This window comes from Rhyacophila brunnea, unplaced genomic scaffold (assembly GCF_057557595.1).
Source record: "Rhyacophila brunnea isolate RB1 unplaced genomic scaffold, BYU_Rbru_1.0 scaffold_11, whole genome shotgun sequence".
Lineage (NCBI taxonomy): Eukaryota > Metazoa > Arthropoda > Insecta > Trichoptera > Rhyacophilidae > Rhyacophila > Rhyacophila brunnea.
Genome location: NW_028232763.1, coordinates 34660890 through 34687080, shown reverse-complemented (window position 1 = coordinate 34687080; position 26191 = coordinate 34660890). Strand labels below are relative to the sequence as shown.

At 34.3% G+C, this 26191-nt stretch overlaps 2 protein-coding genes across 3 annotated transcripts; one reads left to right on the top strand and one right to left on the bottom strand.

Annotated features, from left to right (window-relative positions):
- The first annotated feature begins 289 nt into the window (after positions 1 to 289).
- SpdS (Spermidine Synthase) lies at positions 290 to 11921 on the top strand. Of its 2 annotated transcripts, none has more exons than XM_085960346.1 (4): positions 290 to 464; positions 6483 to 6694; positions 10343 to 10468; positions 11231 to 11921. In XM_085960346.1, the coding sequence occupies exons 2-4, from the start codon at positions 6491 to 6493 to the stop codon at positions 11768 to 11770; spliced, it is 870 nt and encodes a 289-aa protein (XP_085816472.1). In that variant the 5' UTR covers positions 290 to 464; positions 6483 to 6490; the 3' UTR covers positions 11771 to 11921. The 2 variants fall into 2 exon arrangements, with proteins under 2 accessions (XP_085816472.1, XP_085816473.1); XM_085960347.1 differs by lacking the exon at positions 290 to 464 and adding an exon at positions 4476 to 4595.
- A 7195-nt stretch (positions 11922 to 19116) lies between these two features.
- Positions 19117 to 21995, bottom strand: Atg10 (Autophagy-related 10). The gene is made up of 2 exons (XM_085960349.1): positions 21542 to 21995; positions 19117 to 20417 (listed from the first exon to the last, which is right to left on the bottom strand). The coding sequence occupies exons 1-2, from the start codon at positions 21901 to 21903 to the stop codon at positions 20192 to 20194; spliced, it is 588 nt and encodes a 195-aa protein (XP_085816475.1). The 5' UTR covers positions 21904 to 21995; the 3' UTR covers positions 19117 to 20191.
- Between the last annotated feature and the right edge of the window lie 4196 nt (positions 21996 to 26191).

Sequence of the window (26191 nt, the reverse complement as noted above, 5' to 3'; positions counted from 1 at the left end):
AATTCTTCTATAAAATAAACATAATAATATTTCTAAAGATAAAAATATTATGTGGTAATCATTTTTTTTGTTTAAAAAGTACGTAAGTTTATTGAAATAAAAATAAAATTATTTATTGGACTCTTTTTTTAGAGCCGTTTGATTTGAATAGTTAGGAATATTTTACTGCTATACTTTTTAGACTTTACATGGTACCTTTAGTTTTACGTAAAATCATTGAACGTGAGTACATAAATTAATTTATATTTTGTTGTCTACAGGTAGTTAGCACAATAGACAAATTAAAAATAAACAACTGGCTTGTCAACTGTCAACGTGGTGGGGCATTTAAATGAGCATGATCAGCAATCTTTGAACTTGACAATGAGTTGAGGGTTCATTTCATTTGCCGACTGTTCATTATCACGGTCGAGTGTTGATCCATCAGATCATTTTGAAAGTTCCAGCTGCCCTCAAAATCGCAAGTAAGTCTCTGTCTTTGAATAATAAAATTAACTTCGTACCTACCTTATCAAGGCAGCTTTTTTGATCATTGCGTAGTAATTATTGCACCGTGTATTACCATTTACCACCTTACACGTATGAAGTACCTTGTTTTATTTAATGCAATATGTTATATTAGGCAGTGTTATTATTTACCAGTTTCATTCATAACAATAGCTAATGGATATAGGTAATTAATAAAATTATGTACCATTATCCATTTTTAATAGCCAATTGAAATAATTGTTAAGTTCTTCTAACATAGTTGAAATCACAGACTGCCTTTATAATTATTAACGTTCGTTGATACGAATATTATAATATATAATTAGATTGCAATTGACACTGCAACCTGGGGTGAATCTTTGCCATCTCAAGCAGACGCATCTATTCTGTTCAATATTCCTTTCTCCTTCTATAATTATTTACTCCCAGCACACGCAAGTCTCTCTCGATCATACAATCATCTGTGGCTTAACAACCCAGGGCTTAACCTCCAAGAATTTTCTCCATATTTCTGGGCCAATGTCCTCCAGGTATCTTCACCAGCCGCTCTAACATCCTTGTTGACACTATTCAGCCACTGAACTTTGAACCTGCCAGCTGTCTTTTGACTGTGTGATCTACTATTCAGGATGCCCCTTGGCGGTGGGCACTATCCATTCTTGCTACATGACTGTATTATCGGAGTCTAGCAAATTTAATGAATGTAACATTCTTCTTGGAAGAGGTAGTAAAACTTCAGGTTATGTCGTGTACGCCATTATCTTAGTATGGGGGCATATATCCTACGCAGTACCTTTTTCTTCATTTCATGTGCAAACACGAGCGTTAACATGATCTTACTCCCTACTTCATTTATAGTTTGTTAATTTATGGCTACGGCCATATGTTGTAGCCTAACCACTGGGAAACGACAATAGAAATAGCATATTTAAAAAAAATACTACCTTATTCTTAGGTCAATAATTATTATAAAACAATAATTATTCGTAGGATGTTTTATCACATTTGAATGGTCAAAAATATAGCTTATAATCAGTATCTTTAAAATTATCTTCAAATGTGGTAATCTTGCCCACTTTTTGAATAATAAAATGCCCAATTCTTGTCAAATTTGGGATCACAGAGATTATAAATATAATTTTTTATCGTAAATATTTCACTATAATAATGTCAACATAAATTTTACTAATGGTTTTATAAATGCGTTTAAAAATTAATAAATCTAAAAAATCTTAACAAACTTTCTCTAAGCACATGGATGTACTGAAATATGACTATATTCTAAAACATTTGATCGAGAGGTTTAAAAGAATACTATTTTATGTAATAAAAATACTTTATGCAGTCGTCAAATGTTTAAAATAAATATAAAGGATAATAAGGCTTCAAAATTACTTAAATAGATTATCTACAACGTTTAAGGAATGTTCAGGCTAATGCTTTGAAAATACCATAAAATCTCCATTTTGACCTTCGTTGGGCATGTGGGCCGTTAATATACAACCATATATTTCTAATACAACATTTCATGGTGATGTTTGATACGGCGAACTGCATACGTACAAATTTCCGGACATGCCCTGGAATAACCCCAGTGAGAGAACGGAACAGTATTTTTTTTTAAATAAAACTGTTTCAAGTCATAGACATCTAATTACACCTTCCCTCTTCATTCTAATGCCCTAAAAGCGACATCCTACTGAAAAATGTGTGATAGCAATACTTGTGAATGTTGAGGGGTAATTTGCGAGGGGGTTGGTGTTCACTATGATCGGTTTGAAATAAATTGTATTTTTAATTTAAATTAAGTTTTGAATATTTTAGATGTAAATTGCAGAAAGTAAAAACATTCAATCGAAAATTAAATGGGATTGCTGAAACTACACGCAAATAGCGGAAAAACATGAATTCTGGGCACGTAAAATTCACGGGGTTCGACTGTAGTTATCTTATCAGAAGGCTTCTTGCATTTTTTTATGTTGTGCCTATGTCAACTCTAAGTGATATTATAATTATGAACAGTCTGTTCTTGTGGATCTTATAATTAATTGGTCATTAGCTTTACAAACATTATTTGTAGAATTTGTTCTATAATATGTTGTCTACTCACAGATAATTTTCTGAAAGATAAGATAGTCAAGTATTCATACATTTTAATTACTATCCAACAGTGGTAGCTGTTACAAATTTTCCACATTATCTGACTTTCAAAACATGCATCATTAATATTAACGCTTTCGCTGCTGAATAGATAATGAGATTTTAATTGCCCCCTTTAAAATGCACGTTAATTACATCGATCGGCCGCCTGGTCATTACGCACCGTGTGCGTCTTCCGCGTCCAAAGTATTAATGGGTTGAATTTGATAATGAGTCTATTCAGTGCCGGATTTACTCTTGAAGCGGACCTGGCTGATACGTATTGGTCAGTGGTAAAGGGTGAAGGTAAACTGTTACAATCATGGCCCCACAAGGGAGGGGCCTTAGACTATAGATACATCTAGACGCCACCCGTTGCATTGCTAAATGAAGCTGCGTGCCGTGCGTTTGGTTTGTGGGCAAACGAACGCATTCGTACACAAATGTTTGAGACCATAGACAATTTTGCTAGTACTCGCCCAAAGTGCTGGCACTAGACGCTCAGAATTAAAATATAATTTTCTATTTTTTTACGTTATATAGTATTTTTAAGCAGTCAAAATGCAACCATTAGGTAAAGATATCCATAATTTAAGTTATTTTAAAGAAACACTAGGCCACTGATATTAAAATATATAATAATGTACAAATAAATTATCACGAACATGTATCAACTACCTATGAAACGTAATACCATCTTCTTGCTTATTAGTACGGCTACCACATTTTAATACAACACACAGAACCATCTTTTCTACTTAATTAATTAAAAATATTTACCACTGACTTTATGTTTAACAAAAAAAATATCAATTTTAGCAACATGCGCTCGCAGGTTATCGACTCTTAGTTAAGCAACAAACTAAGATTTGGCGGCGACACCACAGAAAATCATCTCACACATCTGTAAACCTTTTATCTTACTCTAGCGCGTGTCGCATAGATTATAAGGGTGCTGAATACTTTCTCACTCGCACTTATGCATCGTTTTTGTTCAGGCCTTGGGAGGGGTTGACAGGGCTCTAGGGCGGCCCAGCGTGGCAGTTTGATCAGATAATAAGATAAACACACATCACAAATGTGTACTTGTAAGACCCAGGATTCGAACCTGGGACCCACGACTCATCGGCCGACGCTTAAGCCGAGCGGCCATCGTGCAAAGCAAATGCAAATATTTAAATTTAAAGAAAATTAAAATTTGGGTGATTCGAGCGTCAGTTAGTAATTAGGGCACTTAATTGATAACTTGATTTGAAACACAAAAATCGATAGTCAACATTTACACAATTTGATCAGCATTTGTAAAAACTACTAGTTAACTTCATCGTAATTATGTAGGACGTCAGTAGCTTATTTGTTAAAGCACATTGGCGTGAATCCTGTGGTTACAAGTATTTATGGATATACTTTTTACTAATCATTTTATATAAAACTTCTTGGCAATCAATGTGTTCACTTAACCCACAAGACAAGTATACTGACCACTCTCACATTTCGAGTGTCGTCAGTGATTGGTTCGTTGCAATCGTACCATGTCCCAGTCGACCAGTGTGAGTCTCACTTTGTTTATTTGAAACATCATTTCTGCCGATTAATTATTATAATGTAGAAGCTTGGCGTATCATAGAAATTTGGCAGAGGGTCAAGTGTGTCGCTTTAGTAAAAAGGTTGAGAGACACTGCTCAAAAAACAGCTCAAAACATCAGGGTAGTATGAGAATATTACACATGGTGATAACCACATTACTGAAAAATATATTTGTAATGAATTATTATTTATTTCCAAATAACCACAATCTACTTCACTGATATGAAAGAGGACTTATCTCGTTCTTTATCATTATATTGTTTTGATTTATGTCTTGTGTTTCATTTAAATTGTCCAGAAAATATTACATTTTCAAGGCGATAAGTAAAGTTAGATGTTGAAATTTATGTTATATTAAATTGATATTGTCGTAAATTTAGGTAAGTTGAATGTAGGAAATATTGTTAATGTTTTATGTCTTAAAATTTTGTTTTCTCTTAAGGCTATACTTCAGCTGAGGCATGGTCTAAAAAGATCGTGGCTAGGCGATGCGCGGATTGTGCAAATGACGTGTGCCGAACGAAATATAATTTGTCATAAAAATCCAACATGTGTCCAATTAATTTTATGTTTATTGTTATATTACTAATAAAATTAGTATATTCATTGACATGTTTTCTTTTTTATGTACATACATAAAGTTTTTTAGTCATCTTTACACGATTTAAGAACATTTTCATCCGACGCCATGATAAAACAAATCGACGGTCGGTCTCCGATTGGCGACTAGTGAGAAATTTCATCGCATCTACTGTTGAAAATTATTTGCCGTTTCACTGAAGTATGCTCTTAAAATCAGCTATTCATCAGCAATCAGATTTTATATTATATAATTTAAAATTTATCATTATAAAGCATTCAAATATCGATAGAAATAATAACTTTTAAATTCAAAATTATCATTTTTTAATTAATCAGTATGTGTACTTCTAATATTAAAAAAATAATCAGAAAACAAGTGTACGATACTTGCATCTAATTTAATTTAATTAATAAGCCGTTTTCACCATTTCGATAATGCATCCGTCTTTTAAGTCGTTGAATTATTATGAATGGGACAATTTGACCTAAATATCGTCGCCGTAGATGTCAAGGGAGACAGTCCACAAAGTCATAATGCTAAGAGACAGGCGCGCAAAGATTTTGTTTGACAAAAAAAATAACATTTTTCAATTGTACTTTTTTGTTTTTAAAGATATAACGGTGAAACTTTGAACATAGAATATACTATTTTAATATGTTGTTTTGTATTATAATATGTTGTTTTTATTGTTGGGTGGCGTTGGGAAATATTTAGCTATACTCCTAGCCTCCCGCCTTCTAGTTTAAATTATAGTGTATCTTGTGTTTCGTTATAATGTTAGAGTCCTTGTAGCAGTAGTGAAGGGTGGATGTGGGCTGTTAAGATCCGCCATAAATGGTGCACATTTAACTTTACATACTTTATGCGTTTATGTCATACGTATTTGTTTTTATTGAACTAAGACTACAATTATTTACAGATGGTATTGGTTAGTTTTTAAAAATCAACCAAACCCTGCCTAAACCAAACCATAATAGTTTTGGTATACGTTGGGCGATACAACAAAATTGTGTAAACTTATTCTTTCATACTTATTTGTTTTCTTTGGATTAAGAATACATATTACATACAAATATTATTGGTTCATTTTTTTCAAATTATTCATTAAGCCCTGCCTAATCCAAACTATAATAGATAAAAAATATTAATCTATCTATAAAATATCCAGTTATGTATGATTTATTTGCATAATTTTAAATTTTTTATAGATGGACGAGTATTATTTGACTATTATTTAATATTATGGCTTGGTTTTGCAGGGTTTAAATGAATTTTTAAAACTAACCAACACTGCCTGCAAATTGTAGTCTTATTTCAATGAAAACAAGTACGTATGACTGACAAAGTTTAGTGTGCACTATTTATGGCTGATCTTAACAGCCTACCTCCACCCTTCGTCACTGCCTTGTAGGTTGAGTCTATCGGCAAGACACTGATCACATGTGCAAAATGACATAATGTTATGATTTACCACCCATCCGTTATCCCTTGCAATGAGATCTCAACTCCAGAGCTTCTTGCTGGTCATTGAAATTAACCAGAATTCATCACATCAATATTACATTTAATATTTATGAAGGGTTTTCTTCAACTGGTTTATATTATATTTTGAGATCTGAATAATTTGGATCGATAGGCCGGATTGTCATTGTATATTTATAATTTCTTTTGTTTTTATTTTCAGCGTTTGAAATGGACCTAATCAAGAATGGTTGGTTTAGCGAGGTGTCCGAGTTGTGGCCCGGCCAGGCGATGTCTCTCGAGGTGGAGGAAGTCTTGCACTCAGAACGATCACAGTTCCAAGATATCCTGGTCGTTAGCACCAAGAGCTACGGCAAGGTTTTGATTTTGGACGGCATCATACAGTGCTCCCAAAAAGATGAATTTGCATATCAAGTAAATACATGGCGTATAATAAATATTGTTTCTTGAATGGGATTAGGATAATTAGGAATTGGGATAAACCCATCAATAATCTTATTAAAACATAATAAAGAAATATATTTAGCAGTTGGTGAACTTATACAGTAGACTCCCGATTATCCGGGCTAACGGTGGCGAGAGGCGGCACAGTTAAACGAAAATAACGGACGATCCGAACTAGTTTTTTTCTTTTTAAAATACCTACTACATAATATAGATTTCTAAAGTAGACAATTATTTTAACATTATTAATAATTAGATGGGCGCGCGGCTTAAGGCTATTGGACCCGTTTTTTCCTGTCTTCTCGGAATCACGGAAATGATAAGCATATTTAAAACGAATTGATACACAATAAACTCTTTATTTATTTAAAATCTAATAAATAGTATTCAACTAAAACGTTCTGTGTCATTAAAATTTTTCGAATCGCTTTACTTTTTAAAATAAATGACAAATAGTAAGTCCTGTTTTCGAAATTGGTCAAAACGACTGTCACGCCACAATGAATGTTGAACTTAATAATAGTTTTGCAGGTATATATTGTATGAGAGAAATGGGTAGAACAATACATTTCATTGATTAACCCACGTACTTTTTTTAATTTCAGAAAAATAAAGATTATAAAGCCATTTTAGTTTGAGTATACATCAGCCAATTTTGAATGATTTTTTCTCACAAAATAATATATACTGCACAATAAAAATATTTTTTTATTATAATATAACATTTCCGTAATACTATAAATAATAATTTATAATAAAAAAATAAATAAAACCCCATAAATTCGGTACAATTAGTGACGCTATATTACCAAAACACGTCGTACATTTTCATGTATTTATCCTGTTTTCAGACAATTTAGAAATATAATTATTTTGCAAAATTAACAAAAAGAGACCATTTGATCGATTAATCCATACAGTTTTTCTAATTTCTTATTTCTAACGTTAGTACGATCTGGAATTTCAACGGGTAAGGACGTCTTTTTTTTTCCCAAAACTTAGTCCGAAGCAATATTATTTGACTCATGGAAAAATAACCTCTACTCTCTTTGCAGTAACAATCAAATTGGCAAGTCGCAATTATTTGTATCGTTCTATTCCGAACACAGGACGCATGCCAGGTGCTATAATTTGTGTTGACTAAAATATCAAACATCATATAGTACCACTGAATGTCAAACTGAAAAAAATGTAGTTTTATTATATTTATTATATTATTTATTATCTTGTAATTGAAATGGTTGCAGCATGTGAGATATTGTAAGATAATTGAATCTAATAACCACGATGGCTACAAGGAAGTACTGAAGGTATTCGTTCGGTGACCCATTTATAAAAAAAAAATATTTTGGTCTTGAGCAGTTTAGATAAAATATAGGTGGACTTTAATTGTTTTGATAAATATGTACCTACTTGGTTAGGCTTTAAGCGATTTGAAAAACTTTGCATGTACTTAATACAGTTTTTATGTACCTGGGTGGCCATGTTTTGTTATTTTCAAAGGGACGTACGTATCCAGGAGTATGTTTATTGGCATTATCAAAATGCGTAGTATCCGCTTTAACCGAACAGTACCGAAAATTTAAAGTAAAATACGTTTTCGAATGCTGTCATCGTAATGGCCACTGAAACATGTGTCACAATTTTATTAATCGTTAAAATAATAATAAAAAAAGTCTTTTGGGGCACAAAATCACGTATATGTTTTATGATATATGTATTTTTCAGATGGTTTGTGGTAAAATCTTTTTTTTCATACTGCCACAATTCAACTATTCATAATTAATTGTTTGTTAAATTTTTCATAGTGATCTTTGACTTAATAGGTAGGTGATAAAGTTTTTACCTTACTTTATTGTATTAATTTATTGTTAAGTGAAAATTAGCTGCTTTCATTGTCAGTGTGTATTTGATGAGTGCGCATAGTGCCTGACGATGTCGAAAGGCGAAACCAGGATCGCATAAAACGACTCAAATGAAATAGTACAAAACTTAAATCCATTAGAATTTAATATATTTAATGCCGAGTTGAATTGAATGGAATCACCTTAGGCATTTATTAGTAATTATTTAACACAAGTAAAAAATATATTGAGGTAAGAACCTAGTTCATTGAATAATAAAAACAATATTACTCTTTACATCACAACTGACAAGATGTATATGAATTGTATATTGCCTGAACTCGTTGATCCTAGACTAACACGGTTGATGGATATAAGAAACCCTCAATATAATAATTATATTAGATGCTATCAATAGAGAAGAAAAAAAATTAAAAAAATAATAATTTATAATAGTTATTCTAATACATTACATACCGTTAAGCCTGTACACTGATTAAAGAACCAATTATTAATTTTATATACACTAATGTTCCGAAATCCTCCGCGGCGACCAAAACGTACTGCCGTCAAATACACGTTATTATAATAATGGTTTCTTAAATCTTGATTGTTGCGTACTAAATTTAAAAAAAATTGTGCCTCGACAAATATTCATTGAATTGCTTTCTTTTATGAGTCATGTTTTTATAATTCAATAAAAACGCAATAATAACAGACATCTTTTATGCCATCTTGTGAATGTTTTAAACTTATAATTTGTAATGTTAGCTCATGAAAAAATGAATAACTTTTGTATTCATACACACCGATATATATAAATAATATACCAATTTGAAACACCTCAGAAACATACATAAGTATTAGATTTTTTTTTGAAAAATATTTGGACTGAATTTGAACCTACAATATGATAGGTTCAAGAAAAGGTGTCACTTCACAAATTCAGCATATCAATAATATGAGGTTCTTATTTGGAGGTCTACTATTTTTATTATTATAATTTATTCTACCTACCACAAAAATGTTTATAAAATATGTTAGAAAAAAAAATATTATTAATTCAACACTTTTAAAACCTCTGATTTCGTATCTACTCCCGGAGACGCTGAGCGAAGCGATTTTTGTTTTTTTTACTTTGATATGCGCTGAAGCTTATGGCTAATTGTTGAGGCGCTTACGTCAAATTTGATTCTTACGAATGAACCCATAGGCCTTAAGTGTTGGCCTTTGGCGTCATGGGTCCCAGGTTCGAATCCTGGGTCTGGCAAGCACACATATTGTTTTTCAATTTGTGTATCACCAGAAGTATGGACCTAATAGGTTGAGCAAGTGGCTGACATCCATTTCTCGTAAAAAAAAAAACAAAATCTGTTAATACAAACCTTCACTCTGTGGAGGCCCATATGATTCTATTAGGATCGGACATGGTCGGAAATTTATTAAGAAAATCTGTGATTTTCGTTTGTTTGCAGGAATCTTTTAATGATTTTCTAATATCAGTTCGAATTTTCCTAAGAGCTATTATATCGTTGTATAAATCGTATCGTGTGCGGATAATCCACAAACCGGATAATTCGTACACGGATAATCGGGGGTTTACTGTACTTTGTTTTTGATAATTTATTTCAAATCGGCTTTGAAAGATTGGAATATTTTTTTTTAGCAATCCTGACACCGTCTATAAATCATTGATTATAATTAAATTACAAATATAAAAAAGTTAAAGTAACAAACACTGTCTTTAATTAATCCATTTTTTTTTCTATTACAGGAGATGATTGCATTCCTGCCATTGTGCTGTCACAAGAATCCCAAAAAGGTTTTGATTGTCGGAGGCGGTGATGGTGGCGTTGCCAGAGAGGTGGTTAAGCATCCACAAGTCGAGGAAGTCCACCAGGTATGATTTCAACCTTCGATCTACCAACGTATCTTTCTCTTCATATCTATTGTACATCGTAATCGATCAATACAGTACATGGGGTCATTACCCCCGGGAGAATGGGTATTGATAAACAAAAATCACAGATAAAATGACATGTTGCTCGGCAGTCATTCAGCGGTACCCAAGGAGCAGTAAACAACCACAGGGACACCCCAAACCAACCCGTTGAATCGACAAACTCATAAAGTTTGGTGGATGTATGTGGCAGCGAAGAACTAGGGATCGAGAAGAGTGGAAGTAACTCGGGAAGATCTTCATCTAGCAGTGGATCGATCCCGGCTGATGATGATTAATTTATAATCTACACCCAATCGAGATAATCGAGACTAGTGTAATTTCGAAAAAAGTTAAATATAATAAAAAAAATATAAAGTAAATTATTACCATGCTCATTCCTAAGAGGTTGCTTACAATTCTCCAATCATTTAGGTTCTTCTTCCACTGAAGCACACATTGAAAAAACAACATTCTTAACAAAGCCATGTGATCCGACAGCTTCACATTTGCTGCCCTCGCAAATTGCTTGCCGTTTTTTATATAAATATTTTTTTGTTTGAAAAACAGCAATAATTATTATGTCATAACCCACCAATTTGGATAAACCAAGATTTTTGTTGATTCGGATGAAAAGGTCAGCTAATACACGTTGTTAATCAATTTGTATTAGCTTTTGAAATGTCACTCGTCAGATTGTAGATTTATTTTTGTGATTTTCAGGTTGAAATTGATGACCGAGTCATCGATGTCTCCAAGAAATATTTACCCTTCATGGCGGAAGGATTCAAAAGTGAAAAGTTGACGCTGCACGTGGGCGACGGATTCGAATTCATGAAGAATCACAAGAACGAGTTCGATGTCATAATCACCGACAGCAGCGACCCTGTTGGACCCGCCGTCAGTCTCTTCCAAGAGAACTACTTCTCCCTGATGAAACAAGCGCTCAAGGAGAACGGAATAGTCTGCTCGCAAGGTAGCACCGTTTGGACGGATTTGGACCACGTCAAGAGTACCCTGGACCACTGCAAGAGGCAGTTCTCCACGGCTACTTACGCTCTGGCCTCCGTGCCGACGTATCCTACCGGACAAATAGGCTTTATCATCGGCTCGTTGGACGCCAATCAATCGTTCGAGGATCCCAACATTGTGTTCAGCGAGGAGACTCTCGATAAAATGAAGCTCAGATACTACTGCAAGGAGGTGCACAGAGCTTCTTTCGCCCTACCGAGGTTTGCAAAAAAGCATCTCAACTCAGCGTAAGGTGCCTTCGCAAAACGTTAAACGATGCTTAAAATCAGCTAAAAAGGTACAAAATAAATATTATATTGAATATTTTTTATATTATTTTACAAAATATAATTGTTATGGAATTTATCGTAAAAGTATTGTTTGTTTGGTACAGTTGACAGTCATCTACCTAATATATAAATCATTGGTAATTTCTACTGACCTTACATATTATTTTGTTTGAGGAATTTGCATTTAAATATGCTCAAATTGTTACATATTATTATATTGACTCATAACAACTCTCTGATTGATGAAATTATTTACCCCCAGGGGGGTTCAGTGTAGATAAATACGAATATTTATGGACTAAACAAATTTTCTATTGTCAATAATAATAACTCGTATATACTATTCCATTAAATTTCTTAGAGATTATGTATTAGAAGCATATTATTTAATTAGCTAGCAATATTAGAAAGATATCATTAATGGACTATTTTCATATGAATACATGATAAAGTGTGTAAATAGACAAATACAAATAATGTTGCAATGTTACAACCAAACAGGACTGACCTCTGTACCAGTCGAAACATGCTTTGATACAAGATTAACATAGTACCTAGTACAATAAATGGTAATTTAATATTCTTTGTCGTAATGGCAATTTTCAAAATTTCTTTACACATATTCTTATCTCAAAAGTGCCTCTCCTTATATCAGCTGTTTTGTAAATATTTATTATTATTATTATAGAGATCATGGTTTTGAAATTTTTACATTATTGGGTGTTATCTATTCGAAAATGATAAGAATCGTTGAAGAATTTCGTCGGCTTGCTGCAAAAAATCACAACTTCAAATAACAAGGTATTATCAAACAAGAACTTCTTGTCCACGTGTTAAAACTGTGAACTAACAATCCCCTCCAGTGCAGCTAATCGCACTTCCGTTTTCAAATGAGGAACACCCCCAAATTTATCATTTCATTTTATGCTCTCGTGGTGTACGGATCTATCAATTTACGTAATTTGAAGCATTTTATAATAAAAATATGTCTAAAACGATCAGGGGTAATGTTAAAATTATTATTAGTAAACTTTTGTTTCTGTTATCGCCGATTTCTTGTTGTCAGACAGTAATAAAGAACATTTAAAGCAGTGGTGCAAAATGAAAATGTGGAATCTTGTGTATTCATTGAATGAAAAATGCATTTAATTACTTTTTATATACCACATTTAAATAACATGCTAATTATATCTAATGGCCCCCTTAATCAGGACATAACAGCTGTGGCGTTCGCGCTGTAAGGATAAGAATTCAAATTTAGAGAAATCTGGAAAGTTAGTATTGTTCATTTTACCACGTTTTTATTAGCTCGTATTCTTGTTTGTCCGGTACAGATTTAACTTCCCATACCTTTGGCCATCTTTAAGCAGAATTGAATTCATTTTCAGTTAATTTTGTTTAGTATGTTTCGGAAAAAATTCGTTAAAAGTAATATTTACTAATCACTATTATTGGTTGCTAAGTGGGTCCTAGCAACTAAATTATTAATATTTAATGTTACTATGGAAATCAATATGAAATGTCAAAATGACATTTCAGTATTCTATAATATTTATTCAATATTTCTATCAAGTACAAAAAAAAGTATTTATTAATACATAGAATTGTCAAGTTTATATGATTCAACAGAAAATTTAAAAACATGGTGTATAAAAAGTTCTTTTTATCTTGTAATTATTTGAATTAAATTTACAGAAGACGGTTGAATTTGAAACAACCTTCAAGTATGTAACTGAGTAGTCATTGTATAGGTAGATCAGTGAAACTCACCACTTTGAATGCGGCGGATTTAAGTCTCATTCGATGTAAATTATTTTCTGAGATTGTTCCAAATTATATGCATAATATATTATTTTCATTATTATAATATATCTGTATATATTTTTAAATTAATATATTAGCATTGATTCAATAAATCATGCAAGAATTGCCACTAACATGATATGTACTAATATTTATATGAAAATAAATTAAGTAACCTTTTTAGTATTCCTATAAATAATACAGAGTGTTTTAAATCTTAGTCATATATCTAAAATTAAAATAACTACCTAACGTATTTATTTTTTTAAGAAGTTTTGTGATATCTCCACAAATTTGGATATATATCTTACTCGTATTCTACAAAAATGTTTTTCGTGATTTTTCCAAGCAAGCCGACGATTGTTATATTTATTAGTTACCTACAAAAAATATATCATGAAATCATTATTTATGAATCACTAAAATAATCATTGACAGTGGAAATTAACTACGTATCGACACTGTTGAATTGGCTTTAAAATAAATTAATTACATAATATTATGTACATCAGTTGATTTTGATTTTCTTAAAAATGTGCCTTTATTCTATTTATGTAATCTATTTTTTTAGAAAATAATGTGTATTATAATATAATATTACAATATTATGCATTTAAACTCTATATACCTCTTTATATTGTATAAGTGTATGTGTATTATAATAAGTGACACCGCCTTTATTTTTGAAAGAAACTAATCTATTGGGCTGCATTATGCATTAACAGACCAAGTTCCATGTTACAAACAATGAGTTGTGAATGACATAATATACATCTCTTAAATTAATTTAAAAAAATAATTTAAATATACAAACATATCATTTTTTGAGAATGTTTTATGAATCCAATTACAATAATAGTATCTATATTATCTGACCTTTGATTATTTGACCTTTATGAACAACTTATGGGCATTGCCAAAAAATTAAAATAATTTAAAGCCTACAATCGCAATGTTTAAAGAAATGGAAATATATTTCGATTTAGTTAGCACGTTTTAATGTAATAAAACAACATGTTTTCACTTTATTATTTACACTTGACTATCTGTTGTTCTCAGTTATCCGACCATCCCGCAATTCCGTTTGGGTCGGATAATCGAGATTTCCATATCTCAGTTTTGCGAATACATTGTTGGACCTGTAAATGCATAGCGTCGTCCAGTTCATCTACTGTTGAAGTCTGCTATTTTTTAAACACTTCTACATGGTAATGATATTATATGTCATAAAGACTCATCGAAAATAACACCGTGCGTTGCAGAGGTCATTCTCAAGAGATAATCGAGTAATGTGTACTGTTACATTGAGAGAATTTGTTGAATCAAGTATTTACTAGAATTTTTCTACTATAATCACACAATTTGAAAGTTCCCTCATAGATAACTCACTTTTTTGTTAGCTCGTATAACGACTTATCCAATATTACAGGTCTGGTTTATACTAATTAAATCAAAGTATCCGATTATGTTATCCATTATGTATACAGTATTAAAGTGAAGTCCGTTTTGAACCTATGTGAAATAAAATAACGGTACAAATTAACTGAGAAAAATGTAAATTTTTGAAAATATCAAAACAAAACAAAATAACAAAAGCTGACTTATCTAATATTATTTTGCTTATATTTGTTGGAATTGACGGTGAATCTTATTGAAAGAAACTTATTTTAACAGCAATCATTAAGCTTGAATAACAAAAACATCATTTACGACCCATTTTCAATTGTACATAATATATATTAGTAAATGGAAGTAGTTGCCTCATAATATATCACTTACGTATTAATAATTTGACACAGGTATAACTACTTGATGTAATAATTTCACTGTGTTTTTGGATCACTATACAATGTGTGTATCGTTGTTTGCAATATTGTGTAATGGATATTGCTTTATTTGTTGTGAATTATATTATAAAAGAGGATGTTTTATGTGAGTCAGTGTTGAGTAATTAATGATTCCATTGCTACTGAGCTTCTTACTATATTATATGTATGTATTTCTCTATCTGTGTGTAAGCTGCTGTACCTTTTTATTAAATGTTTTGTTAAGACTGTTAAAATGATTTTAATTTTATAATGGTGGCAGTTCTTTCTAATAGTAGTATTTATACTAGATAACCTTATGAGATTTATAATTGAAAAAAAAAAACTATGAAGAAACCTAACAATAGCGTTTGGCCAACAATTAAAAGTCATTCCTTCATAATTTAATTGTAATCGAGTCCCTGTTTGGAATAACAGCGTTCTCTCAAAATCTTTATTCCAAGATAATGGTTGTTGAACATTTCAGTTGTGTATTGTAAATATTATTATAATCATATGTAGAAAAACAAAAAATGTAATGAAGTCATTTTGACTAATCAAACCCACGATTCATAACAAATATGTAGAATGATTTATTTCTTTTTTGAACATTATCAAAGGATAGGTTTTAAGATTAGCCAATAAATCGAGAGAATTTATAGCTACTATCATGCGGAGAAAATTTGCATAATTCGGCAATATTTTCCGCAATGAGAAGTATGATTTAATCAGGGAAAATCGAAGGGCAGCAGAAGCGTAGGTAGAAAAAGATAAGTGAGTGGGTCAATGTCTAAGGTATTGGGGATCTGTACAGCAATTTGGTTGCCAACTTTCAATAGACAGCATCAAAAGACGCTTTTATTCAAATAGGTAGTATACTTAACTTGATGGAATACAAGACAACACTAGTATATTACTCGACATAACGAGTACTAACAGCATTATCCTGATAACGTTATTATTCTAGCCAATGACCCAAATTGTGGAATATACAAAATAATATGTTTTTATAATTTGTAATATAATTATTGTCAGAAATAATTTTGAGTTAGAACATAGTGTTGTCCAATAGTTGTAAAATGATATTAAAAATATACAGATTTCTATGTAAACTGTTACATAATTATTGTTTCTGTAATGTTTTATTGTAGGTTACTTCATTATGGTGGTGATTATAATATGTTTGTTTGTCACTGCGGATAGACATTATTGCTATGAATAGATGAAATAAAACTAGACTGTCGTAAATCAGAGTAGTATATTTTCATAAAGAATATTACATATTTTGTAAAATCTTTTCATGTAAAATGCTTCCGGAAACAGTCATCGATATATATCGATTGCCTTATTAAGCACAGAGATCATATCTACATTGTAGGTAAGTAGGAGAAATCAGCTCACTATGGTTTTGACTTAACCTTTTCTATGCCTCACGATATTACTATGGCAGTATCCGACAGGCCGCAGATTTTTAACGACACACGTTGAATGTAGAGCAAAGCACTTACTATGTTTAATTTTTTAGATTATGCAAATCAATCGACAGTGGCTAGTAATTTGAGTTTAAAGTCAGGTGGGATATCTCGTGAAATTTGTGTGTGCGGCCTGTCGATCACGGCCTCATAGAGCGAGATAACTCGCTGAAGGCATAGAACCGGTTAAAATCATAATTGAAAACACTAAACTGCAGATGTGTAATTCTTAAAACATATTCTTCTCGAAAATAATACATACATAGTAAAAACCCTTCTGTTGTCCTCCGTGCGAATAAAGGAGTCATGGTGGAACTGAGTAAGACCACAGTAAAGTCAGACCTTGGATTACAAGCATAATTACTTCCAGAATGTGTTTGTTATCCAAAGCACTCGTATATCAAAGCGAATTTCCCCAAAAGAGATTGAAATAATTCATTCCAAAATACCATTTTATATTTTTTTTTTGAATTTATGAATTATCGTGTAGAACTGCTTTCACTGTCACTAACGGAATCACTGCTATCTGTTGGCTCATTGGAATCTAATTCTTTTTCTGTGACTTCAACAAGGAATGACATACAATACAAGGATACAATTTGAGAATACAACTATAAGATTCACTAAGTCTGAATGTAATGCATATTATGACCAATGTTCCTCGTTTGTTTGAAGGGGATGATTTTAGTGATGATATCTGGTATGCTCTCACAGATGCAGTAGAAATGGGTTGCCATCACAAAAAAGGCAAAATAAATTGGTGTAGTGAGTTGTTTTTTAAACAATTCTAAAGACTACAGAATCTTTTCATATCTGGTGATACTTCATCTGTGCTTAATATGGCTACATAGTATTCCATAGAGGAATTATATTATAGGAAACATATAGTTACAATTTTGTATTAAAGAAGTCCAATCATTCTATAATTAATTGTACCATGTTATTTATGTATTTATAGATAGAGCGACATATAAAAAGAATGGGTTGTGAATGACAATTAATTACTCTTCACCCCAGTTTTAATTAATGTAGGTATGTGTCTGTTTACAGTTCCACATATTGTCAAAATATAATAAAAACAATAATATGTACATATTATTCTATATTGTATAATTTCATAAAATATAATTATTATAATCTATAAAACTTCCAAAACTCACCAAAAGCATAATATGAAAAATCAAATCACCATGTTCGATCCTAAGAGGATCATAATATATAGGCCTCCGCAGAGTGGAGGTTGTATTAACAGATATTTGTATTTACGAGAAATAGATGTTAGCCACTTGTTCAACCTATTAGGTCCATAATATTCTGGATCCAAACACACATTGAAAAATAATGTGTGAATTTGCCAGACCCGGGACCTACGACATTAAAAGCCGACACATTACTGATCGGCAATTGTGGCCACCAAAACTACTCACATTTGTGATAACTGGTGGTAATTTTTATTTAGGTGAAGTTAGAACAGGCTGACGAATTGTTAATACAAACTTTAAATAAAATCATTAGGTGCAAAGCCCACTGGAACCACTATCCACGAAATGCACGCCGTTTCCAGTGGGTTTTGTGCTTTACGTTGAATTGATTGACATTGCGCCAATGTGATATATACATATTTAAGAAAAGATAACTTCAATGCTGATTATCCGTTTAATGTCGCATTATCTATAAATTCAGAGTCGAATCGTGGTACAAAATAGATTCTATTAAATGTAAATGAAGACCGTCCATGCATGCATTATATGGATTTGGGATTGTGAACGCTGCTCATGTTTGATGTATGTATGTTGTACTAATGCTAGTTATAATATGGTTGTTAAATCCTGTTATTGAATTTAATATTGTCTACATGGTTTTGATATTTTTCTTTACATTACACATAAATGGATTCGAATCTATCTTATATTAGGTTTATGACCAATAAATTATATTTTATTAATGTCCAGGTGTTTTATTATTATTAACTATGAAATTACCAGATGGCAGTGGTCCCTGTCAATTCTTGGATGTGGCTTACGTTTTCTCCATGTCTCTCTCTCTCGCTTTCATACGTTTATATGTGTTTTCTCTCACCGTTCCGGTTCTCACTTGTTCCGGTGTTCAGAATCAATCGGAGTTTTTGTAGAATCTCCTGACTTTGTCGAGAACGCCATTGCCTCATTTGTAAGCGGCGACATTTAGCTGATGGTTCATCCTCATCCAGGTTTTTATTTTTTGATTATGTATTGGATAACATACTAATTTATTACTTAAACGTCACTTTGTTGATTTTGAACAATTTCAATTTGATTTATCCACTCCAGAAATCTCTTCAATTTGAATCAAGCATAATATTCTTATAGAAATTTACATTTTCAGAGATATCGTCTGTAATTTTCTACAAACACGTATCTCAAAAATCACAACTTTTCAGGAGAGGCAAATAACAACTTTATTCTATCAGTTTTTAATTTAGAAATAAAATTTCTTCTATGAAATATCCATTTAGTATAGTTACACATATTTTCATGAAAAAAATGTTATGTTTCTTCAATTTATCGCACTATACTTTCGACCGATCAGTCATATTGTCGGAGACACGAGAATGCGTTGCAACTTTACTGTGAATATTACTGCAGCAAACACGTATCTTGACATACGAGAAAGAGCTTCAGTACAATTATCTGTCGGAGTTCAGTATTCTGTATACTTACGAACACGTAACTCAAGATACGAGTTTATAATATTTATAAAAGTCTTTTATTGTGAAACGAGTTTTTGTTATTGCTTAAATCTATTATGTTGTAAAGTATATTTTGAGATACGTGTTAGTGGAATATGTGCATATTCAAATTCATTACATCAAACAACTCAAAACTGAGAAAATTTGAGATACGTGTTTGTAGAAAATTAGCGACGATATATCATTTTCAAAATCGTGTTCCCTATCAATTGTTTTCTTTCGCGACTAAATCAAAATAATAATGATTCCTTTATTTTCATGTCAATTTATTTTTCAAATTTAGAATTTGTATTTACGTGTATCTTTTCTTTCACTTTACCCCATTTAATGTATCTTCTCCATATCTCGCTCTCTCCCACATATTTACATAATATTATGTTTTCTCTCATGCGTTACAGATAAATCAAGATAAATATATAAGGTAATAGCATAATAGGCCGGTGTGGACCCTGGCCGCCTCCAACATCATTCTCCACCGTCCCTCTAATGTTTTGAAACACTGGATGGATGCGAGTTATATTTTTTTGTCAGTTCCTTCAAAAGTGTAAAATCGGGGTTTCACTGTATGTAACCATTTAAAAATCCATCTCTTTCATTGGTAAGCCATAGGTAAGATCTAACGAGAGGTTTACCATGGGTCCAACACTTGTGATAAATTTTATCACAGGGTTTTCTTTATCGCTATTAGAAGAGAATAAGAATTCATTTGTTTTACACGGATGTATTGTGAAGAATGGTCGGAGCAGGACAGGATGATCTTGTTGTGTTAATGTGGCGTACATTTCTTCCAGTGTTTGAGTTCTGAAATGAAACACATCAAGTTTGAAACTGAATGACTTTTTTAGTTGCTACAACTAATATGAAACCTTTATATTTTATTATACTGGACATACACAATAAAATAAACATTTAAAAATAATACTATAGATATGCCATCATAAATCATCCGCTTTTCAAATTTAGATCTATGACCATTACAGTATAAAAGTATTGAATGATTATGTCTAATGTTAGCATGTGGCGCCCTAACTCAGCGGACAACTTAAACTGGTGGATCTATACAAATATTTATTGAACCATAATTTAAGAACACCTCAGAAACATAACTATTAGAAAAAAATATGCCGCCAGACAGGACTTGAACCTGCTACCATTGGATTCCGGTCAATGTACTACTTACCAATTTAGCCACTAGCGCCTACCTAATTACAACGAGATTTACCAATAGTCATAAATGCTTTACAAATTTCGCTAATATTGGTGACGGGCTTTTGTGGTTTAAATCAAGGTCTTACCTTGATTCCTAGCCAACGCCAAGATCTCTTCAAATTTTTGTCTTAATGTAAGTACATGCATATTCTAATAATTTAATAAACTATTTTTTCCAAGATTATTCTAATATGTATGTTTTTGTGGTGTTCCAAATTATGTGTGTTCAATAAAGGATGTGACATTTTCAAATCTTGTGAAAAAATAGCTTTTTTAGATGTTATATTGTTTTCCAATACATGTTGGGTCCAGTGCAATGGGTTGGTTGAATGGCTATAAATATACCACATTAGCGAGGAGTTTGATGGTTTTGACCGAATATAACTAATAGTCAGAGGAGAAAGAAAGCAATACAATATTCTTTTTAACACTACAATAGACCATGAGACCCAATGACAATAGTGTAGTTAGTAATAGACATCCAGACATTGAGAAAATCACAAATGTATTGTGACCATACTGGGAATCCAACCCGGAGCCCACGGATGAAAAGCCAGTGCCTTACACACTGGACTATGAGGGCATTCAAGAGGTTCATATGCTCCAGTTACGAGTGAATATGGTAATTTATATTTTTTATGACAAAGTCAATCTATCAACAATCTTCGTTTATATACTTAGATGAGTAAAAATAAATAATTAAATTGTTTACGCACTTGAAAAATTTACTGCAATATGTCCAAACGTCACGCAGTGGGAGGAGGCTGCCATTTTCATTCCACACGTTGAAGCAGAAGACAGGAACGCAGTAACTGATGCTATAGTAAACATGGTATTCCCATCGCAAAATAGTCTTGATTATTTCTGTACTGTTAAGATGGCAATTTTCTATACACAGCTCATTTTCCGAATTGATATTATTTGATGTGTTCATTTGAGTCACAGTCTTTTTTAAATATGCCCCACCAGGTTCCTCTCGATTGCCTTCTAAACTCCAGCCATCGTCAATTGTATTAGATATTTTAAGTAAACGATCAGCGTTATACAAAAACGATTCCCACGATAAAGAAAATGACATTGTAGAAAATCTAAAAACACTTATCTAGCGTTCGGTGATAAAGTTTTCAAATTTGTGTTAACAAGCTGTCACGGTGACAGCAATGTCAACATAATGTTTGTTTACATTATCATAGACAATAAAATTACAAACTTTTTTTGTAACAAAATGCCTGATCTTTATGAATTTTACGAAGAATAATCAAATGCAAAAACAAAAAATATAGCACGTCACTATAAATATTATAAGTTTATAATAGTGATGGATAAACCGCGGCCCAAAACGGCATTATATTTTGCAGGCGTTGCGGCCCAAAATAACAAGTAGGTAGGTACCTACTTCATCACAAAATTTCCCTGAATACGACAAAATTCTAAGTTGCCATTTATTTACCAAGTTCTATAATGTAAATAATACACATGTACGTAATGCAGAGTAGAGAGTGATTAGAGTACATCGCTGATATTAAATTTGAACTAATATAATAGTATGTCTCGTCTAATAAATATAATCATCATTATTTACCAACATTTTTACCCACTGCGGCCCGTGAAAAATTGGCAACACTATGTCCAGGGCCGAATTTACAGGTTAATTTTTCATTAATATATAATTACAGTGACATCTAGTTTAGATGCCTCGAAGGTTAATGTTAATTGAAATTAGATTCTATTATAATTTTACGTATATGCTTCGTAATTCGGGTAATAGATGTCTATATGAAATTACAACTTTTGATGTGGTCCCCCTTAAAGGGTTATAGCTTTTGGGCTTCCGAATTAGTAAGGTCTCCAGAGTCCGACAAATAAATTGAAATAATGCTGTTAATATTTATATCTCGCAATGACACTGTTAAATAGTTACATTGCGGGCGAATCAAATACATAATACATAGGTACTCGTTATATAATGCTTATATATTGAGGAATTATCGTGATGCCGTACAAAGAATTACATTTTTGCAGAAACATTTTCCCCTATCTACTCATATTAGAGGGAAATCTGGATCAGGAAAGGTGCTATTGCACAAGACGTTGGTTTTCTTCGCGTTGATTTTCAAACCAACGCGAGAGGAGTTGTTATGAAACCTGTCGATGTCTCTTGAATGCCCTCGATTGAGCTGTCGAATAGGACAGCATCATCGGCGTATTCCAGGTCGCATAGATTCACCGTGGGGGTAACAGGTATGCCTCGGTCGGGTGGTATTGACTTCCGTAGTATGAAGTCAAAGAGAATGATAAAGAGAAACGGTGCAAGGACACAACCCTGTCTGACTCCGGTTGTGACCCCGAACGATTCCGTGACAGTGTCTCCAATTCTGACACAGCATTCGCTATTCTCGTGTAGGCTTTTGATTATGGCAATGATCTTGGGAGGGATCCCGTATGCTCCCATTATCATCCAGAGGGAGGGGTGGTGCGGACTGTCGAAAGCCTTCTCATAATCCACAAAGCAGCAAGCCATCGGACTGTTCAGCTCATGGTTCTGCTGGAGAAGACATCGAAGGTTGTGAATTTGGTCTGCACACGCTCGACCAGGTAGAAACCCGGCTTGGTTTTTCCTGAGGACGTGCATTATTGGGTCCCTTGTCCCTGTCTCCTTGTCTCTCAGGGCTTTCAGCCTGGCTATTTCACCAATTTCAACCCACGCTTCGTCAGACATCCACTTTGGCTGCTCACTCCTTCTGGTACCAAGGACGGTACGAGCCGATGACATAATCGCACTCTTTATGAGGCTCCAGTCCGCCTCAATGAGGTCGGATTCAGATTTGTGCCGCTCGTAGATACGATCTACATTATCTTGTACAGCAGTTTCGAAGTCGATCCGAATTCTTCGGCGTCGGAGCTTCTCAAAGTCAATTCGTTCGCGCTTTGGAGGCCTCGCCTGGCGACTGAGTTTTACTCGAATGTTTCCAATAAGTAACTCATGATCGCTATGGATATCGGCGCCTCTGTATGTACGCACGTCGTGAAGTTCCTTTCGGTGCTTCAAGCACAAGAAGTGATCAATCTGCGTCCTAGTGCGTCCATCAGGAGACGTCCACGTATATTTGTGAATATCTTTGTGGGGAAAAACAGTGCCTCCGATTGCGAGCTCGTTCAGAGTGGCGAATTCTACGAGCCGCTCACCATTATCGTTGGGGTCACCGAGGCCGTGCCGTCCCATCACCGTGGGACCAAGCACCGGGTCTGCTCCTACTCTCGCATTATAACCCCCCATTACAATCACGCGGTCTCTTCGGGGGATGGCGGAGACTGCCACGTGGAGAGAATCGTTAAAAGCATCCTTTATCTGCGCGTCGGCATCCTCAGTGAGGGCGTAGCACTGAAAACGGTCAAGGAGCTACCAGGCGTCTTGAAGGAGGCACGTATCAGTCTCTCCGAGATTGGTTCCCATTTCACGAGGCAACGGGCCGCTCTCTTTGACATCAATACTGCCACTCCCTGGCGATGGTATTGCTCCTGACCTGAGAAGACAATAGAGTAACCCTCAATCAACTTTCTCCCGGCTCCTTTCTAGCGCACTTCGCTCAGCCCTAGGATGTCCACACCGTAGGTTTGCATGACGCGTGTGGCGTGCAGGTCGTTTCCGGGGGTACGCAGGGTGCGAACATTATATGTCCCAATGCGCATACTCGAGTTGTTAGAGAGGATTACTCTACCTGTTTCATTGTCCATTTCCATGCAAGGTTACATGTTCCGTTTTACAGAGCCGGTTGTCGTCCGAGGCTGCTGTGTAGGTGTTTTGTTAATCTGTTTCGTTTAAGGAGGCAAGGTGATTAGCCCAGCGCTCCCGAGGCCTCAGCCACGAGGGCCCTGAAGGTCGGCTCGACCAGGTTTTTCTGTCGGGGATTTCCTTCCCGTAGCCAGAAGGCCAGTTTTATGGCGCCGGTCACTCGCCCTTCGCCCCCTGCTGTTAGCTACAGCTTACGCTGCATTGCCCGGAGGTCGCCGCGGGGAGGCCAGCAGATAGGACTTGCTGGCAGTTTGGCATTTCCCAACTTTTGCTATGAACACATCTACTGGCATCAATTTGTCCACTTGGGGCCGACCAGCCGTTGATTTCCCTCTGATTAGCGATGGACAAAACATCGAGAGCATCGACAGCTTCAAGTACCTGGGGGTACACATCACGGGAGATGGCATTTTGCAGAAAGAGCTCGCTATCCGAATGGGAATGGCTGGAGCAACATTCAACTCGATGCGAAATTTCTGGGACTCACGATTGTACTCGGTCAAAACCAAATGCCGCCTATTCGACGCTTGCATTCTGACAGTGCTGCTTTACGGTAGCGAATCATGGCACCTTATGAAGGCTCAGAGCAACCGTATACTGAGCTTCGAAAACAGATGTTTGCGACGAATACTGGGTGTGCGGTGGTATGACTTTAGGAGCAACGAGGAGATAAGAGAACGCACTAAGCAGTCTTTCATCACGCTGAAAGTGAAGGGGCGAGGTTGGACCTGGCTCGGCCACGTGCTGTGGATGCCAGAAGAGAGCTTTAACCTGGCTTGCCTGTTCTTCAAGCCGACCGGATTCCGGTGACCTGGAAGGCCGCTAAATACAATCTACAGAGTGTATACGACGGAGCTACCTAATGCTGGTTTGACCTGGAACGAAGCAGAAAGACTGGCGAGCGACAGGGATTCTTGGAGGCGCCACGTGGTGTCCATATGCTCCAGCTAAGAGGCGAATATGGCCAAAGAAAGAAGAAGACTCATATTATCATTTAACCGGTTTAGCGGAAGCTTTGACATGTTTCAACCCTTTCACCGCGGAGCATTAAATTACCACATTTAAATAACATGCTAGATATATCGAATGGCCAATTAATGAGGGCACAACAGCTGTGCGTGCCGTCAGCGGTGAAAAAAATCTCGGAGAACAACTGTCTCACTAACATCCAGATGTGTATCTTACAAAATACAACTACTTTCGCCCAAATCAGTAGGTAATTAAGAAGTGACATACCTAGAAAAGGGGCCACTTTTAGAAGCAGAATAAAAAAATTTAAGATCAGTCAGATTATATAATATTTGAATGTATTATATTTCTACAATTTGCGCCGCTTCCCTCGATTCTTCGCCAACTCTTGCGCCTCCTACCATGCCAGACCTGCAGCACGTAGATCGCTTTTGTAGCACCGCTGCATGGTGAGGGGGGGGGGGGCGACCACGACGATGGAACCTTTGAGGCTGTGTCACAAGGGTACGAAGTGTCGCACTCTTTGGCGGCATCCGGAACACATGTCCCAACCACGTAAAGCGTCTCTTCGTGATTACCTCAATCACCGAAGGCTGCTGTGTCC

What these genes read in the sequence shown, in the direction of transcription:
- SpdS (XM_085960346.1), top strand. Translation starts at nt 6,491, where the DNA reads ATGGACCTAATCAAGAATGGTTGGTTTAGCGAGGTGTCCGAGTTGTGG. An exon ending in AAGATGAATTTGCATATCAA is followed by an intron (nt 6,695 to 10,342) that starts GTAAATACATGG and finishes TTTCTATTACAG; the next exon opens with GAGATGATTGCATTCCTGCC. An exon ending in AAGTCGAGGAAGTCCACCAG is followed by an intron (nt 10,469 to 11,230) that starts GTATGATTTCAA and finishes TGTGATTTTCAG; the next exon opens with GTTGAAATTGATGACCGAGT.
- Atg10 (XM_085960349.1), bottom strand. Translation starts at nt 21,903, where the DNA reads ATGTCATTTTCTTTATCGTGGGAATCGTTTTTGTATAACGCTGATCGT. An exon ending in TATTGCAGTAAATTTTTCAA is followed by an intron (nt 20,418 to 21,541) that starts GTGCGTAAACAA and finishes GTTTCATTTCAG; the next exon opens with AACTCAAACACTGGAAGAAA.